Source organism: Chelonia mydas, chromosome 3 (assembly GCF_015237465.2).
Source record: "Chelonia mydas isolate rCheMyd1 chromosome 3, rCheMyd1.pri.v2, whole genome shotgun sequence".
NCBI classification, from domain to species: Eukaryota; Metazoa; Chordata; order Testudines; family Cheloniidae; genus Chelonia; species Chelonia mydas.
Window position 1 is genome coordinate 178902651 of NC_057851.1, and position 19863 is coordinate 178922513.

A 19863-nucleotide genomic window follows, 5' to 3' on the forward strand; every position below is an offset into this window, starting at 1 on the left:
AGCTGAGTTTCTCCTATTCACTTAGAATCCAATACACCAGGGGTGGGCAAACTATGGCCCTTCAGACCATTTAATCTGGCCCTCAGCTCCAGCCGGGGAGCGGGGTCGGGGCTTGCCATGCTCTGCGCAGCTCCCTGGAAGCAGCCAGCAAGACCTGCCCCCAGCTCCTTTGTAGTACGCAGAGGCATGGCCAGGTGGCTCTGCGCACTGCCCCGTCGACAGGTGCTGCCCTCGCAGCTCCTATTGGCCGTAGATCCCAGCCAATGGGAGCTGTAGGAGTGGTGCCTGTGCACAGGACAGCGCACAGAGCAGCCTGGCCACGCCTCAGAGCCAGAGTGGGTACATGCTTCCGGGAGCTGCTTTCAGTAAGCGCCGCCTGGAGCCTGGACCCCATCCCCCTGCCTATGCCCCAATCCCCTGCCCTATCCCTGATCCTCCTCCCACCCTCCGAACCCCTCGATCCCAGCCCAGAGCCCCCTCCTGCATCCCAAGCCCCACTCCAGAGCCCTCACACCCCCCAACCCAGAGCCGCCTCCCATACCCTGAACTCCTCATTTCTGGCCACACACCCATCTGGAGCCCTCACGTCCTCCTGTACCCCACCCCAATTTCATGAGCATTCATTTTCCACCATACAATTTACATACCCCTATGTGACCCTCAGGCCAAAAAGCTTGCCCACCCCTGCAATAGACCCCACAAAACGGGGATGAAAGATGGGATGTATGGATATATCTACTCAAAGAACTCCAGTTATAGATGAGTAAATCCTCTTTGAGGATTGTTGGTATAGGTTCCCACTCTTGGAGATTCACAAAGAATAACAAATCCCTAAGGAGATGGGAATGAGGAGGATTATTTAACTGAATAATGATTATTGTAGAATTACTCTCCTAGACTGGGCATCAGATCATAAGGCCAGGCCAACAGTGATGCTGTGTAAAAATATTGACTGCAATCCAGGTAGCAGCTCTGTATATTTCCAAAACTGCAACATTCAGGGATCTGATTCCGCATTATCACACAGCATTTTTGTATAAAGGATCTAATCCACTTTGACAAGCATTGATAGGAAATATCAGAAATATTTTGTTCCATAATCCTGTCACCATAAACCAGAAATAATATGGGGGATTATCTATGGAATGGTGTTATTTTATTAAGGTACAAGATAAAAGCCCTCTTAGCAACTAGTCACTGCTTTGTTGAAGGTCCTGGTCTTCTTAAACCAGGGCCTGTTTTTATCGTTAATGGATTTATGAAAGATTTAGTCTAGTTAAGGTCCTCTCTTGTTATACACAAGCAACTCTTGGTAGCACCACATTTGAGGGGAGACTAATCCTTGTAGTGAGGACAAAACGAATGAAGGCAAGCAAAATAAAAAAAATCCAGTATTTATATAGGCAAGGGAAGGGTTGTAATTATTTTAATCTGCATCAGGTTTCAAATTGCTTCTTTTCAAAGGGTCACATAACCTTTTATAGCCAACTCCTTTTAAGAAACTAGGAATTTCAAGCACTTCTTTTCAGCAAGATTGTCCCTAGATGCATTGGCACCCTATCCAAAGACAGACTCTTCCAGATTCTCTCATGCTCTACTTTTAATTTCCGTAAAAGTATGTGAAATAATACAGAATTTATTATTGTTTTTTAAATTTTTTATTAAGTTTGCACACTAAGAGCCAAAATCAAAAACCACCATGTGAGATTTTTTTTTTAAATAAAGGAAATTCTCACCTGGGATGAATATTGGAATACCAAATTTTCACCTTATATATTCTGAAGTCACTTAGATATTAAACTTTAAAAGGTATGAATTATAATATAAGGGTACATTGATGCTTTATATGTAACATCAATATCTCACTGGTAATAAATATATTAACTAATCAATAATGCAACTTGTTTAACAAGGAATGTAATGGCAAAAAACTAATTACCTGCCACTGGAAATTTCATGACTTAAATTATTGATGAACAACAAAAGAAACAAGTAAAGGTTGCATAAAATACTCTAGGCTATGTGAATCCTAACAGCTAGGACAAAGTGGCTCATTCAGGGTAACAATTAGTGTCTGGCAAACGTCAATTCCCCCTACGTCAGGAACTTATCAGTTATTTCTCTCCGTAGCTCTGCCTATCTCTAGGATCAGTAGTGATCTGTGTCCTTCTAACTACTTATATCGCTCCACAGCTCCTTCTGTTCTCTATTATATTGTTGCCAAAACCCATCATCATGAGGTTTACGAGACACATGATCTTTTAGCAGCTAATGGTTGTTAGTATGGACACAATATGGAGAGGCACACTCAAGGAGAGTGGGAGTCTCATGGGAATGAGAGAAAACAAACAAAGCAGAAGGAGGTGGATTAGGGAGAGAGGAACAGTGCCATCTGACCTTCCATTTGAAGTTCTGACAGGCTAAATGCCATTATTCTGATCCAATAACCCTACCTAATTCTGCATCCCTGATATACTGTAAATTCATTTTAATGTATTTAATTACATTTACTGAAATGCTAAAATAGGGCATCTATCCATATACACTCTAGGCAGGGTCTGAAGCTGTACCACCGAAGTCAATGGGAGTTTTGCCCTTGACCTAAAGATTACAGGCCTTGGGAGCTCTTAACATTATTTAAAGATTTCCAACTGACTTGTTCTTTCTTAAGTAGTTTTGAAGTTTTTACCACATCTTGGAAATATACTTAACCAAACAGTATTTCAAACTAAAATCATTTTGTAACTACTCACTACTGCTCTTTTTGGTTCCCAGTGTCTGGCCATCTTCAAGAGAGTTTGAGCCCACTGAGGAACTATCTTGACTCTCCTGATGGGGTAGCTGAAGAAATCCTTCGCTGGACTCCGAACGGGTAGGTGTAAGAGTCAGAGACTTCAGACGCTCACGGTTAACATCTTTCTTAGATTTTATCAATTTCCTCATTTTTAGAGTAATCCAATTGCCCCTTCTGTTATAATAAAATTAAATCCATTATTTCATTTATAATTCATTACTTTATAAAATGCATAATTTAAAAAATATTTTGTGTGCATGTTTAACTACAATATGTGGGCATGCTCTGCTCCCATGGAAGTCAATGGGAATCTTACCATCAACTTCAAAAGGGGCACAACTGGGTCCTTAGCTTGTTTAAATTTCTAGTTATGCTCATTTTTATAAAATATATTCAAGCAGTACCTTCTGGGGGGGGATGGCTCATAAAATTTATACTGATCCATAATCTTCTCCTCTAATTTCTCCTTTTGTCGTCTCAATTCATTTAACTTGTCACTGTAAATAGAAATTAATCAAAATTGCTATTTTAGCAGTTATTTATATATTTATATAATATTACATGTTTCTTTGTGTTTTTAGGTATCTGAGAGCAGACTCTCTTTCACCTAAGAATAAGCGGGAGCAGCATAAAAATTGCCAAGAAACAGAGATCTCTAAGTAATAAAGAGGAAGAAAGAGAAATACAGAAAATATGATGCAAAGATATATCTAAATGAATACATTTTAAAGACTTTCATGGGCCATTTACGGTCTTTAATATAATGTAATGCTTTACTTTATGAACATAGCATGCACATATAGGATACAATAAAGTAGCATTTAAAAACACTTTCTTTTTACTGCCAAAGGAAGCAAAAGTTCTCTGCTGGAAAAAGCAACAGAATTTTTAAAGGACTCTGGGATGCTTGTTTGAAGTGGAAGGAGGAATAAATTTTTTTTTTCAGTAGATCCACATACCATAAAAACCATGTATTTTTATTTTTTTTAGTTTTTAAAAATCAAGATTTCTGGTTGTGATTATCAGCAATTCATATATAATGCAATTACTTTAGTTATGTTTGAAGAAAAAATACAAGAAAATAGGGTATGAGAATATTATGTAATGTATCAGTCAGTAGAAGGTGGTTTTTAAAATTTGTAAGCTTGCCGTTGTCATATTTCTGAACAGCGGTTTCATAATTTTTGGTATACCTACATGTACTGTCTTTGTTCAACGTGGAAAAGATCCTTGCTTTCCATATTCTGCTCCAGTAATGTTCTATTCTGTAGCATTAATGTCTGAATTTGATCAAGTAGATGTCTGTTTTCTTCCTCCAGATTTCCTTTAAGCTGGCTAAGCAACTGTTAAAAATGTACAAAACAGGACTTAATATAAAACTGAGCACGCTGCCTGGTTTACAGGCTTATCTAGAAAATATAAGCAGGACACACAAAGGCTTCAGTAACTCAGGCAAAAGACAAAGCAAGATCAAATAAATCAACTCAGAAATGTTTCTTTTAACATTTTAATATTTTGTTAATTGTCTGGATTCACTTTAACTAGCAGAGCAATCATAACTGTAATAGAAAAATATCTTACTAATATGGGAGTCAAGAAATTATTTTTGACCTAAACTCTTGACAGTGAATACCAGGATATATGTTTCAAAAATGAAAATAAACAAATTTCCGCTGTTTTTGAGATGAGTTTTAAGGGTATTATTAAGTTGTTGCAGCAGAACACTGTGGCCCTGAAATAGCTTATTGCCAAGCAGACACTAAGAGAAGCTGAAGAAGCTTTAAAGTTCCTTTGGTGGATAGTTTCAATTATCCTTTCTGCAGGATCTTTTTGGGGAAAAAACCCATTCACAGCAGGAAATGGTGTCTTTTGCCAGGGATGCCACTGCTGCATTAACTATAGAGAAGATGAAGACGAAATCTCTGGGTTGTACTATAATGCACAATTTCTGGACTTGATGACTAAGCCTTTCCTATTGTTGGGTGTTTCCCATTCTTCCCTAATGATGTCCTTGAATGAGGAATTGAAGGGAGACAACTTGATTTTGGATAGAAGATTTAGCTTGCTTGTCTTCTTTCTCTGGTAGCCACTTCTTTCCTCCTCATAGTGTCAAACATATCTAAGACCAAGAACCTTTCCGAATTCTCTAGTTAGGGATTATACTGTGAAGCTGAAAGTTCCCCTACTATGGAGATGGGTTTTTTTGTCTTTTACTTTATTTTTGCTTTTAGAAGATCGATTTTCATCAACAGAGGATCTGTTCCTTTTCTTACAGACCTATCTCCCCACAGCTCCCCTGTGACTTAAGGTTTATGAGGCTATGGGGGAAATGGAGCAGATGTGGGGGAGAAGGCAGCTTTTTGCCCCCGTACTCATTATCCTCCAATATTAAAGAGGTAATGTTAAGAGTTCAAATCCTCCTTTTGTGAAGGACATTCAGATAAGCAGGCCAGACTCCTTACCTAGTGATTCAATTGCCTACTTATGCAGGGAGCTTCTTTTTTAAAAAAAATGGATTGGACTGGAGGTTGGGGAATTTTTGGATTCAGCACTGAAGAATCTCTGTTTGGTGAGGAGGGTCCAGTGTGCTCAGTCCATGGTATTGAAGAAGACTGACCTTTCTTTGTTGAGGTTTCTTTGGAGAAGTCTTGACCTGTGCATAGAGAGTGAAAGGCTCCAACACGGCCATCTAGACTTTTGAGCCCCTTCTCCTGGTAAGAAAGTGTCCACAGACTTTGATCAGCTATGGCATAGCTCTTCTGCAGCTCCTGAGAGCACCAGGAAACAAACTCTCAGGAAATTTTGATTTCCAAGGGACTAGGATAGGCTAGGACAGGGGTTCTCAAACTGGGGGTCGGGACCCCTGAGGGGGTCGCGAGCTGTCAGACTCCACCCCAAACCCTGCTTTGCCTCCAGCATTTATAATGGTGTTAAATATATTAAAAAGTGTTTTTCCATTTATAAGGGGGGGTCGCATTCAGAGGCTTGGTATGTGAAAGGGGTCACCAGTACAAAAGTTTGAGAACCACTGGGCTAGGAAAAGATTTTGCTCACTGATGTCTCTAAATAAGTTTTAAAAGCCAGGATGCTAATAAACAAAGGTAAAAACACTGAACTGCCACTCTATTAATACTATACACACAGAGAATCTAGCTGTATGCCTAGAAGGAGACAGGACCCATCTTCAGAGCCCATGGACAAGTCTGAATGGCCTCTGGTATTTACAGGAAAAGAAACACAAACCCAAATATGTTGGACTGAAAGAGAAGCCAAAATCCAGGAAAAAATTATTTGAAAAGTATTTTATAATCTTAAAATTTGTACTAGAGTTCCATTTTTCTCACATATCACCTATATTTAGTCAAGAAAAGTGTCTAGCACCTTGCAATGTTAACACAGCCAAAAAAGTTCATAGAGCTACATTTAAAAGTTTGCAGTACCAACATTTACAGTGACTCTCAGAAACCTGCATTTTTGAATGTTCTGATCTCCTGGTGATTTCTTAATTTCTATTTGGAATTAAATTGAATGACTAACTATCTATTTATTTCTCTATACATCCCATGCTCACTATCACCAATAGACTCTTTAAAATAATTCCAGAATACCTGCTAAGATGAAGTGGAATTTTGTCTCCATGGATATAATGAATATGATGTAATGACACTGAGAAGGAATTATATCTCATGATAGTTTATTTCAGTCCAGTCACATCTTGCTTGCAGTAATAAAAAGCTAAACTGTGGCCTATCTTGTGTGACAGTACAAGGGAGTAACAGAGTGTTGTAATATTTGGGCCTCCAAATTTACCTTAATTATGATGAGTTCAACTGTGAGAAGCGAGTTAAAGTTTATAAAATATCACAATAACCTGTAACAAGAAATGTTGATGGGAAAAGGTAAAAAGGGAGACAGAAAGACTAAATTAGTCCACACAAAAAAGGCCTGCTTTCAAAGACTGGGTTAAAATAATGCCTAGTAAACAAGAGAAATGTGGAACCAGAAATCAGTGGACCAAAACTGATGTGTCAGAAATAAGATTAATTGATGAACAAAATAACAAGGGGATGGGTTATTCCACTCATCACTCCCTTTTGAGGTTTTTAAAAAGAAAAGACTTGGGGGAAAAAAATTAGCAGGAGGCAACTGCTGGCTGGGAGATGAGTGGACAGGAAAGGAGCAACTTCACCATCATGGCTGCCACTCTACCATCTCCTGGGACCTCAGGATCCATTGTGTCATTGTTGGGCCTTTGTCATCCTAAGCCCAAGAGATGTCCTGACCAGAGTGGGTCAGAGACAGAGGGATCCAGATGACATTGCCATCTCCACCTTTACTGGCTCCAGCTAAATCCCAATCACCACCTGGGATGTGACACTGTCTTATCCATTCCCCCCCAGTATGTCCTTTTTCTCCTCCACTTTATTCCTTCTCTTTCCTATCACTCACCTTTTCCTTCTGTCTAATAACAACCTGTTTTATCGGGTCACAACTGTATTTTGCAACACTGATGTAATCCAGTGACCAGAGAGGCAACTAAAAGCAATGCCCTAAACCAGGGTGGGCAAACTATGGCCCATGGCCCACATCCGGCCTGTCAGACCATTTAATCGGCCCTCAGCTCCAGCTGGGGACTGGGGTCAGGTGCTTGCCCCGGTCTGTGTGGCTCCCAGGAAGCAGCTGGCATGACTCACCTCCGACTCCTACATAGTATGCGAAGGCATGGCCAGGCGGCTCTGCGTGTTGGCCCGCCCACAGGTGCCGCCCTCACAACTCCCATTGGCTAAAGTTCCCAGCCAATGGGAGCTCCAGGGGTGGCGCCTGTGGACTGGGCAGCGCGCAGAGCCACCTGGCCGTGCCTCGGAGCCGGATGGGGGACATGCTTCTGGGAGCTGCTTGCAGTAAGTACCGCCCGGAGCCTGCACCCCTGAGCGCCCCCCCAATCTCCTGCCACAGCCCTGATCCCCCTCCCACCCTCCAAACCCCTCAATCCCAGACCAGAGCCCCCTCTTGTACCCCAAGCCCCTCATCCCCAGCCCCACCTCAGAGCCCTAACCCCCCGGTGCCCCAACAGCCTGCCCCATTCCTGATCGCCCTCCCACCCTCAGAATCCCTCCATCCCAGCCTGGAGCCCTCTCCTGTACCCCAAACCCCTCATCCCCAGCCCCACCCCAGAGCCCTCACCCCCCCAACCTGGAGCCCCCTCCCGCACCCTGAACTCCTCATTTCTGGCTGCAACCCCAGCTGCAGCCCTCACCCCCTCCTGCACCCCTATCCCCAATTTCATGAGCATTCATGGCCCGCCATACAATTTCCATACCCCAATGTGGCCCTCAGGCCAAAAAGTTTGCCCACCCCTGCCCTAAACAGCCCTATGCTGGTACAAGTTTGCCAGGTCTCGGAGTGGCTATTAAGACCAAATGCCATGCATGTGTTTTCCGGCAGTGAGGTTACAAGTGACTGAACATGAAAGACAGAAGTTGCATTTTCTCTAGTTGTGGTTCTTTTCTCTCCCTTTTTGTGTGTTTGTCTCGTTTTGTTTTCTCGGAAACAGGTTCAGACTTTTACAATAGCAACAATAACAGCTCCTCCAGCTCAGCTCAACCAACTTTCATTCTTTTCTCCACAAAAAGGGCTGTCAAGCAATTAAATAAAAATTATTGCAATGTTAAACAATAATAAAATACCTTTTATTTACATATTTTTGGATATTTTCTACATTTTCAAATATATTAATTTCAATTACAACACACAATACAAAGTGTACAGTGCTCACTTCATATTTATTTTTGATTACAAATATCTGCACTGTAAAAAACAAAATAAATTGTATTTTTCAATTCACCTAATACAAGTACTGTACTGCAATCTCTTTATCATGAAAGTTGAACTTTCACATGTAGAATTAAGTACAAAAAACTCCACCTGGATTCAAAAATAAAAATGTAAAACTTTAGAGTCTACAAGTCCACTCAGTCCTACTTCTTGTTCAGCCAATTGTGCAGACAAGCAAGTCTGTTTACATTTGCAGGAGATAATACTGCCTGCTTCTTATTTACAATGTCATGTGAAAGTGAGAACAGGCGTTCGCATGGCACTGTTGTAGCCAGCATTGCAAGATAATTACGTGTCAGATGCGCTAAAGATTCATATATACCTTCATACTTCAACCACCATTCGAGAGGACATGCTTCCGTGCTGATGACGGGTTCTGCTCAATAACAATACAAAGCAGTGTGGACCAACGCATGTTCATTTTCAACATCTGAATCAGATGCCACTAGCAGAAGGCTGATTTTCTTTTTTGGTGGTTTGGGTTCTGTAGTTTCCGCATCGGAGCGTTGCACTTTTAAGACTTCTGAAAGCATGGTCCACACTTTGTCCCTTTCACATTTTGGAAGGCACTTCAGATTCTTAAACTCTGGATCGAGTGCTCTCTTTAGAAATCTCACACCGGTACCTTTGTGTTTTGTCAAATATGTAGAGAAACTGTTCTTAAAACGAACAACATGTGCTGGGTCATCATCTGAGACTGCTATAACATGAAATACATGGCAGAATGTGAGTAAAACAGAGCAGAAGTCATACAGTTCTCCCCCAAGTAGTTCAGTCACAAATTTAATTAACACATTATTTTTTTAACGAGTGTCATCAGCATGGAAGCATGTCCTCTGGAATGGTGGCCAAAGCATGAAGGCGCATATAAAAGTTTAGCATATCTGGCACATAAATACCTTGCAACGCCAGCTACAAAAGTGCCATGCGAATGCTTGTTCTCACTTTCTGGTGACACTGTGAATAAGAAGCAGGCAGCATTATCCCCCGTAAATGTAAACAAACTTGTTTATCTTAGCGATTGGCTGAACAAAAAGCAGGACTGAGTGGACTGTAGGCTCTAAAGTTTTACATTTTTTTGGTTTTTAAGTGCAGGTATGTAACAAAAAAAAAATCTACATTTGTAAGTTGCACTTTCACGATAAAGAGATTGAAGTACAGTATTTGTATGATTTGAAATAAAAGTACTATTTCTTTTGTTTATCATTTTTACAGTGCAAATATTTGTAATAAAATAATAATATAAAGAGCACTGTACACTTTGTATTCTGTGTTGTAACTGAAATCAATATATTTGAAAATGTAGAAAAACATCCAAAAATATTTAATAAATTTCAGTTGGTATTCTATGATTTAAGGAGTCAGGTCAGGCTATACCTGACACAGTACTGAAAGTAGATAGTACTACCTGCAGCTCATCAAACCCACTGCCTTGTGGGTGAATTCACGAGTAATGTAAGGCTATGAGACTAAACTCAGATAGAAAATCTGAAGTGGAGCCCCAAAGGCGATCAGGTACTAATATTTTAGTATCTTTCCGGCAGCTCCTGCAGTGGATTGGGTAGCAGAAGTATTGGTTTTTCCTCTCCGCTGGATTTTACCGGTGATGCCAAGAGGGAGGTCCTGATGCATGGGCAACTCAGGGCCTCCATATCATCCGCCCAGGCTCGCACCCTGGAGAGGTACTCCAGCTTTGCCTTGAGTGTCGACACAACTTGGGAGGCAGCAGTCAATGGTTCTAAGCTCTTACTTGATTGGTGTAGAGTTGAGCACCAGGGGCTGTCTCCAACGGTTGGAGAGATCATCGTATCTCACTAGACAACCACTGCTCGCCATAAAACTGGGCAGGCCCCAGACAATAGGGTGTTGTCTTGCCACAGTCTGCCTGTTTCAATGGGTGCTTGGAGCTTAGAGTTTTATAACTTGACAAGTGGACTGTAATCAATGCACCAGGCAAGTCAAGTAAAAGAAAGAAAACATCCTTAAAGACAGGGTGCTGGAACGTTCGCACCATGACAACTGGATTATCTGAGGACCTTCAACAGATTAACGATGTACGTAAAACTGCCATGATCAATGACGAGCTGAAATGACTCAATGTGGATATCGCATCCCTCCAAGAAACAAGGCTAGCCTCAAGCGGATCTCTCAGAGAAAAAGATTACACATTTTTCTGGCTGGGGAAAAGCTCAGAAGAAACACGAGAGCATGGAGTGGGATTTGCCATTAAGAACTCACTTCTGGAGGTGAGGGAGCCACCTACAAATGGATCAGAGAGAATTTTGGCACTACATTTGTTCACATCTGAGGGTCCAGTCAACCTTGTGAGTGAGTATGCCCCAACACTCTCCTCGTCTTCTGACATCAAGGACCAGTTCTACAACCAGTTGAACACCACCACCAGCAAGATTCCAAAACATGAATATGTTTTCCTGGTAGGGGAGTTTAATGCGAAGGTGGGAGCAGATCATGAAGCATGGACAAACTGTCTTGGTCAACACAGAACTGGTAAGATGAATGGAAACGGTCAGAAATTGCTAGAATTCTGTTCCTATTACGACCTCTGTGTAACAAACTCTATTCTTCCAGACAAAGTCGCAAAAAAGTGTCTTGGAAACATCCCAGATCTGGCCACTGGCACCAACTGGATCTTACCATTACAAGGCGTGCTAACCTTAACATCGTCCTCATTACCCACAGTTATCAAAGTGCTGATTGTGACACAGATCACTCTCTGGTATATAGCAAGGTCAGACTTAAACCAAAGAAGATATATAGATCTAAAGTAAAAGGATATCCTTGTATTAACCTCAGTGCCATAGTGGACCAAGAAAAGTCACAGCAGTACAAGAACATACTACAACAATCTCTTGACACCAGTAACTGTGCCACAAGCACCCAGCTGACATGACACAATCTATGATGCAGCTCTGTCAGTCTTTGGGAAGAAGGAAAACAAGACCAACAACTGGTTTGACACATATTCCAGTGTGCTGACACCAGTTATAGAGGTCAAACATAGAGCCCAAACCAACTACAAGAGAGACTCAAATGAAAAAACCTTACAAACATAGAAGTGGCAAGAACCAAGGTACAACAAACTGCTTGACGCTGTCCCAATGACTATTGGCTGCACTTATGTGAAAGCATCCAAATAGCAGCTGATGCAGGCAACACCAGAAACATATATGATGGAATCAAGAAAGCCTTGGGTCCAACTTTAAAGAAGACAGCCCCATTGAAATCAACAACAAGGGGAAACAATCAACGAGAACTAGGGGTCACCAAATGAAATTAATAGGCAGCAGGTTTAGAACAAAGAAAAGGAAGCATTTCTTCACACAACACACAGCCAACCTGTGGAACTCTTTGCCTGAGGATGTTGTGAAGGCCAAGACTATAACAGGGTTCAAAAAAGAACTAGATAAATTAATGGAGGATAGGTCCATCAATGGTTATTAGCCAGGATGGGCAGGGATGGTGTCCCTAGCCTCTGTTTGCCAGAATGAGTGACAGGGAATGGATCACTTGATGATTACCTGTTCTGTTCATTCCCTCTATGTCACCTGGCATTGACCACTGTCAGAAGACAGGATACTGGGCTAGACGGACCTTTGGTCTGACCCAATATGGGCGTTCTTAAGTTCCACTGCGCTTGGTTATGTCACTGTAAATGGCCTCCAGGAGATGTCGCACAATGACAGAGGAGGCTGTGCAGTCCTAGCTCTGCTCCAGCTGAAGGAACTCCGATATCTGTGGTCAGATTTCTTGTGGCATGTTGGATAAGGGCTATGAATGGGACACACATCAGTGCTATGTGAAGATAAAGGAGCTGATGCAGGAATACCAGAAGGCAAGGGAGTCAAACCGTATCTCTCATCCTCAGCGGTGACCCCACCTCTACCGCCAAGAGCCCGGTGGATACTTTCGCAGGGCTGGAGACAGCGGACAGCAGACTCAACCCCAAGGATGAAGTCATGGATGAGGAGGTCAAGTTGGAGGACAATGTGGAGCATGAAGCAGGGTCATCCAGTGGCACGGCGAGTCAGGACCTCTTTTCTACTCCAGAAGAGTCTAGCCAGTCACAGCAGTCTGTCTCTGGTGTGCATGATGCAGGACAGGAAAACTCTGGTAAGTGATCTTGTTGAGTTGATGCTGCTAGGTTATATGAGGTAGAGCTGTCCTTTGCTTTGTATATTCTAAAAGTGGATGAATGGGAAGAAATGTACAAGACTAGCTGTGTTTGCATGTGCTTCACATTCTCTGTGCAGCTAAGCAGTGCGGTGGAACAGTGTGTTAATGCACACTGAGATTTCACAAGAATCTTCCACAGAGAACTTTAGGAAACTTTCCTGGAGGTACTCGCCAATCCTATGCCAAAGGTTCCTTGGCAGAGCCGCTCTATTCCTTTCCACATTGTAGGAAACTTTCCCCGTCAATCACAACCATTTGTGCAGGGACCAAAGTGGCACACAAGTAAGCAGCAAAGGGACCTGGTCTGAAGCCACACGCATGCATGAGATGCGCCGTTGCTTACCCTCAGGAGTGATATATCAGCTTCAGTGACCCCCACCTGTGGAAAATGGTGGCAGAATTTACAATATTGTCCCTAGTCACCTGCAGTGATCCCCTTAAAAAAACACTGAGATCCTTTGCCTCATCTTGAGTGGTACCCCTTGGCTGAACTCACCATGTTTAGGGTGTTTGCCGAGCTGTGTGCTTGCCAAGGGACAGTGAGAAACTGATTCGTATTTAAAAAGAGGTGCATTTCACTATAATGATTCGATGCTGTGCATGCACTATCATGCTTTTGTTTATTTTTTCTTGTGCTTCTGCTTCAGGGGAACCCCTTACACATTGCTGGGGTGCCTCAGCCAGATAAGGAAACAACCAAGAAGGAGCAAGGACAACATGTTTCAAAAGGTTCTCCAATCCTCAGAGGCTGAAAAACAAGAATGCAGGGCATGGAGAGAGACGTTAAAAGAAAATTATAAAAAAGACACAAAAAGGAGAGCCAGGAGTGAACTTTAATGGGCCAGGAGCAGATGATAAAAGCGATGGAGGAGCAAACGGAGATGTTGAAGTCCCTAATCATGCTGTAGGCAGCATTCATGTGTGCTCAGCCCCCCATGCAGCCGATACAGAACTACTTTCCATGCCCTCCCCAAACTCCTCCCACACATTCCTTGCAACTTTCCAGCTTATCTTGGTACCCCGTTCACTCCACCCCTTCTGACAGCTTCCAAAATGATAGCTGGACTTACACACAGCTATAAGAGCCTATACTGCCCTTCATTGTTATCTCCCTTCCCACCAAGCCTTTTGTGTGTGTTGCTAATTGGTATTTAATGAAAACATACTCTCTGAAAAATAACCAATCTTTATTTGTCTCCTACACATGGTGGTTGCTGCTGGAATCACAGTGGCAATTTGATCATTTGCTGAGTACAAATCATGGTCAGGAATTATCAAAATGTTCATGCAAGGTGGCAAGTTAACAAAGCATGGCAGAGTGCTGTATAGAATGACACTTTACTGGATCTCATTGTCAAATATTGCCTCAAAGCCTCCCTGATTCCAATAGCCCCCCATTGTACCTTTCCAATAGCCCAAGTATCTGGCTCCTCAAAATCAGCTGCCAGGCGATCTGCCTCTGTACTCCATCCTCGGAGAAACTTTTCACCCTTAGCCTCACAAATATTTTGGAGTGCACAGCTCTCCCAGCATGCTTTTAATTTGCCAAAGGCACATTCAATGGTTATTCTGGAACTGCTCAGCCTATTGTTCAAGCACTCCTTGCTGATGTCAAGGTTTCCTGTGTAAGGCTACATGAGCCATGAGAGTAAGGGGTACACTGGGTCTCCCCAGGATCACTTTGGGTATTTCAACATCCCCCATTTGAATCTTCTGGTCTGGAAAGAAAGTCACTGCTTGCAGCTTTCTGTCTAGGCCAGTGCTCCTGAAGATACATGTGTCATGCACCTTCCCAGAACACCCTGTGTTCATGTCAGTGAAATGCCACGGTGATCCACAAGCGCCTGAAATACCATAGAGAAGTATCCCTTTCTATTGATGTACTCCATCGCAAGATGGTCCGGGGCCAAAATTGGGATATGTGAGCCATCTATCACCCCGCTGCAGTTAGGGAATCCCATTGCCACAAAGCCATCCACTATTTCATACACATTGCCAAGATTCACAGCCCTTCATAGCAGGATATGATTAATGGCCCTACAAGCTTGCATTAATGTAGCCCCAATGGTGGACTTCCCGACTCCAAACTGATTCACGACTGTGACTGACCAGTAGCAGTCTGGAGTTGCCAGTTTCCACAAGTGATCACCACGCAATGCTCCACCGAGAGGGCAGCTCTCATTTTGTTGTCCTTGTGCTTCAGTGCTAAGGTAAGCTCCACACACAGTTCTAGGAAGGTGGGTTTCTGCATCCAAAAGTTTTGGAGCCACTGGTCGTCATCCCAGATCTGCATAATGATGCAATCCCACCACTCAGTGCTTGTTTCCTGAGCACAAAAGCAACGGTCCACCATGTGCAGCTGCTCCGTGAATGCCAAAAATAATCTGCTGTTGTTTCTTTCCATGGCACACAGCAAATCAGGTGCCTTTCAACAGTAGACAGCAGTCCAGGATCCATCCTTTCAGACAGAGATGGTGGCTATACAGTAAGCAGGGGCCATTGAAAAATGGCATGAAACTCACTTGAAAGCCCAGGGAATGTTGGGACAGAAAAAACGGCATAATGGGATGTTGAGCCTGAACCCCTGGTGCACTGCAATCCATGCTGCCTTCCCACAACTCCTAGCTGCAGAAGGTGGAGAGTAGCACAGTGTGATAGCTACCCAGACTGCTCTCTCTGTCAATGCTAGAGCACCAAGTGTGGATGTGCTCTGCCGACAGAAGGAGTGTTGTGTGAAGATGCACAAGCAATGTAATTATACTGGTTTCTGATCGTCAGCAAAACTTGTGTCGACAAAACTCTGTAGTGTAGACAAAGCCTAACTTTGTCCTTCCTAATTTACCCGGAAGTTTCTATAACAGTAGAAGGCAGCAAATGTATGGTTATTTTATTTCTGTTGAAACAAGAACCTGTCCACTGACATGGATTGCTTTCAGGTATTTAAATTAAAAGCTCAGGAGGGCATGCACGCCTTTGGTGTTAGATAAACAAATACGTTTTGTTTTCCTTCTGAAAAAGATCACAGATAGCTTTCTCTAAAATTTGTGATAAAGATCTTAGCATCCCACTTGAGAAAGATCTTGTTCACTGCTTTATGGTTCATGAATCAGTTTTTATGACGCTGTAATTGCATTAGATTGTAAATTCTTCATAGCAATGATTTTTCAGAGGCTTATGGCTTGGTCTAATTTGGGCAGATCTTCAAGGGGATGGTAAAAGACACAACTCTGCCACTACAACTACACTAAGACTAATAAACTAAGGTATAGAGAAGAAAACCATTGAGAAGTGCCTTGCTGAAGCAAGAGGAGTTGTTCCAGCACCCTTCACTGGTGGTAAGAAGGAACTGAGAGCGTGCAGGGCTGATGGCATAAGCACGCGGCAACACAGGGCACTAGAGCTCGCCTGATGGATACCACTGAGGGAAAAATCTCCAGCAACGGTGCACGCAGCGTGCACACACCTAACGTGGAATGGACATGAGCAAGCACTCAAAAAACAGGGAGGTTCATTTTTCTTCTTAACAGTTATATTACAACCGTCCGATTACCTATAAAAGCAGATACATTAATAAAATCTAGCAAATTGCATAATATTATCTGAATTTACAATGCTATAGTAACTGAAGTATTAACAGAAGAGATTAAAAAACTTTAACTTACCTCACACTGATTATTCAGTTTTGTAGATGTAATATCCAGTTGTTGGTACTGTTCTTTCAGTTTAGAAAATTCAGCTTCTAATCGTGTTTGTTCTAGTTTGGAATTGTTCAATAAGCTTTTCAAATTCTTATGGTCAGTTTGAAGAACTTCATTCTCTCTCAAAAGTTGACTGTATGTATGATTTAGCCTGTAATTAAAAGATGTCATATAAGAATATATATAGATAAAAAGATAATACATATTTTAACCAGAATTTTGTTTAAAGCATGTAACTTCCATAATTCCATGCTATTTGTAACATGAGTGACACACATTCTTTGGAAGAATATATGAACTAATTAATAGCCTCTAGTCACCAGTCTGGTTAGATCAAGATATTCTACTCTATGAAAATTCTATTCTCATTAAGAGACAGGAAGAGTGATTGATTTCTGGGAAATTATATTATTATAGAACTCAAATTGTGGGCAAGTATTTTCTTTTCAAAATGAAATACCTTTCATATTTTAACTCTATGCTTGGGAAGAACACAAGGCTGCTGAAAGTTTCTATACAGTTAAAAAAGGAAAAGATTTAAGTGAAACTTTGTTTTTAGATCAAGTAACCATAGTTAGGATCCAAATCTGGTCTCAAGTAAAGGACAATAAAAGCAAAGCAGAGGTTTACAGTAGTACACTAGATCCTGTTTAACTGTGGAACCAGACCAAAAAAAGAAGGAAACTGGATGCACAGGAGAGCGAGACATTCCATTATTTGGAGTAGAAGCCATGTGTAGTAGGTGGGATCCTTCACTCTTTACAGGAGTCTGACCTAAGCCCAAAGAAGGCTCAAGAGTGATGAGTAAAATGACGCAGGGAAATGTGTATGTATTTTTACTATTTTGGATAGATCTGTACATTTCTTGTACTAGCTAAAGTAAAGAACAATTGTGTTTAGGAACCCCATAAAGTCTGTGTGTCTATTGGCTTATAACTATCACGTCCTCAAAGAGGTGAACTGTAAATTCAGAGCACCTCTGAAGTTGTTGCTCTGGAAAGAGTGTGCTTAAGTTACTGGGGAGGCTAAGTGGGTCAGTACTGGTTCAGGAAGCCTATGAAAACTGGATAGTGGGGCTTCATTTCCATGAAGAGGTAAAAGTCAGTCCGTGCATAGGAAGTGTAGTCCTAAAACCTACTCAGATCAAGGGAAGCTTCAGGGTACACAGACCCAGTTTGTACAGCTCAAAACACTGCAGCCTGATGTGCATCCAGCTAGGGGGAGCTCTACCAGGGTTGTACAACAACTAAGTTGGGGAGGAAATCATTAAAAAGCCCCTCATTTCACAGGGTTAGACTGTGACTTGGACTACATGCACATGCAGAGGAGACATACCATATGCAATAATATACTTTATATACAAAGGCATATACTATATGCAATAATACAAAATATTACACATGAGCAAATTAACTTAAATTATGGTTGCTGTGGGAAATGCAAGTTTGAATTTCTTGACTTTTATCAAGTTTAAAACCGCAGCCTTAATACCGTACAAATGTTGGCTTTTTCATTTAATAAGATATTTAAATCTAAATAAAGTATCAGATTTTTTACTTACCTATCATTTTCGTCACGAAGTTTTTTGTATTCTGCTGCTACAGTTTCATGTTTTTTGCTTTGCTGCAACATTTTCTCTTGTTCTACTTTGAGCACTTTTTCCAAGTCCTCTAATTGCACTTTTTGTTTCAGTAACTGATTGTACCTGTAAACGAGATTAATATAAAAATGTTGGTTATATCCTCTAGAACTAATAAAAATAGCTAAGGATGTAATTTCAATTTTGAACAAGGAGAAATTTATTCAAGGAGTTAAGATCTAAATGACAGATTAAGAAACATTCTTTTTATTCAACCTAATTTATACAACAATGTTCTTGTATTATTATGAAATGCAGATTTTTAATGTTACTCACAAGATCCATCTTACATATTCATGCTTACCTATCTTCTAAGTCCTTATGTTCCACCTCAAGATTTTTGTGTGCAGACTTGAGGCTTCCATGTTTGGCAATTAGAGATTCATATTCGGAAGCTTGACGTTCATGAAGATGTTCCAGTTTTTCATGATCTTTGACCAGTGAATCATACAATGATTTCAGATCCTCTCGTTCCTTGAGTATAGATTCATTTTCATTTTCCAAGGCAGACTGTTGGATCAGCAGTTGTGCATTCTGATTCATAAGAGATGTACTTTGAGAATTAAGGGTAGAATTTTCAACCTGCAGTTGTAAACAATGTTATCAGAAATAAAGGAAACTCCATTTAATTTAGTATCATCAACAATGAAAGTGGGGATTAGCATACTATAGTTATTAAGGTAACGAAGGACTTTAGGTCCTTTAACCTAGTCTAACTCCCCCTAGTGAAGGACTGGCCTCAAAATTAATTAAATGTTTTTTTAAATCTAATATACTTATGAATACTTCAGTGACTTCAACAACTTCATTAGCCAAGTTATCCTATTATCTAACACACCTTAAGGGTAATAATTTTACCTGATACTTAAATGGTATATTTTAGTTTCAAGTGGTACATCCTTAGGTAAGTCATTATGGCCACAATTCAGGAAAGCATTTAAGCATATGGTTAAGTTCATTTCTATTCAGGAAAGCATTTAATTGTGTGCTTAACTTCATGCCTCTTCTTAAATGCTTTCCTGAAGAAAGATTCTTTCCGACTTTTAAGCAGTGAGGTTGACAGGTCTATTAAAAAATGTTTTGGATACCAATGTTTATCACTATCTGATCACTAGAAATCCTTTGAACAGATGAGTCAGAACTGTGACTATTACTTGAAGAAAGGAAATTTTCAGGTAAGCATGCATGTTTTTTCTATTCTTCATTGTATTCCAGAGATCCATTACAATGGGATTTCAATCAACAGTGTCCATCTAGAGTGGGGAAATGGAAATAAAGTTAAATCAATAGCACCTAAGTGAAACTGTGTTCATTCTCTTTTACTGAGAAACTACACTGCAGAGCGCCCTTCTGCCAAAAATAATGGCAGCTGATGAATGGATGTCCAATTTATAAAATTTGGAGACAGGATGCACTGAAGAACAAGTGGCTGCCTTGAAGATCTTCCCATGGAGGCATACAATTTTTCTACCCATAAAGTCATCATTGCATCATTGCCCTTAAGGCGTGGGCCCTGAGGTTTGATAGAGGTGTAAGACTCTTTATTTTGTATGCCTCTGAAATACTCAGTTTAATCCCTGGACTTCATAAGGGGTTTAGTACACTTAGTATATATCCTGAAGTAATGGCAAACATCAAGTGTGAATTAGAACTCTCCCGTGGGTGGGAAGGCTTCGGGTAGAAGCACAGAAGGACTATTTCTT

At 41.2% G+C, this 19863-nt stretch overlaps 1 protein-coding gene across 10 annotated transcripts in view; it reads right to left on the minus strand.

Moving 5' to 3' along the window:
- CCDC88A (coiled-coil domain containing 88A) overlaps window positions 1–19863 on the minus strand; it is a 357211-nt gene that overhangs the window by 32956 nt on the left and 304392 nt on the right. For all 10 annotated transcript variants that reach the window (XM_007070064.4, XM_043543868.1, XM_007070062.4 and 7 more), the window contains 6 exons: window positions 18465–18742; window positions 18083–18226; window positions 16486–16672; window positions 3992–4137; window positions 3199–3291; window positions 2754–2968 (listed from right to left, as the gene is read on the minus strand). In XM_007070064.4, coding sequence (XP_007070126.2) covers window positions 2754–2968; window positions 3199–3291; window positions 3992–4137; window positions 16486–16672; window positions 18083–18226; window positions 18465–18742 — 1063 coding nt within the window. The remainder of the gene's footprint in view (window positions 1–2753; window positions 2969–3198; window positions 3292–3991; window positions 4138–16485; window positions 16673–18082; window positions 18227–18464; window positions 18743–19863) is intronic.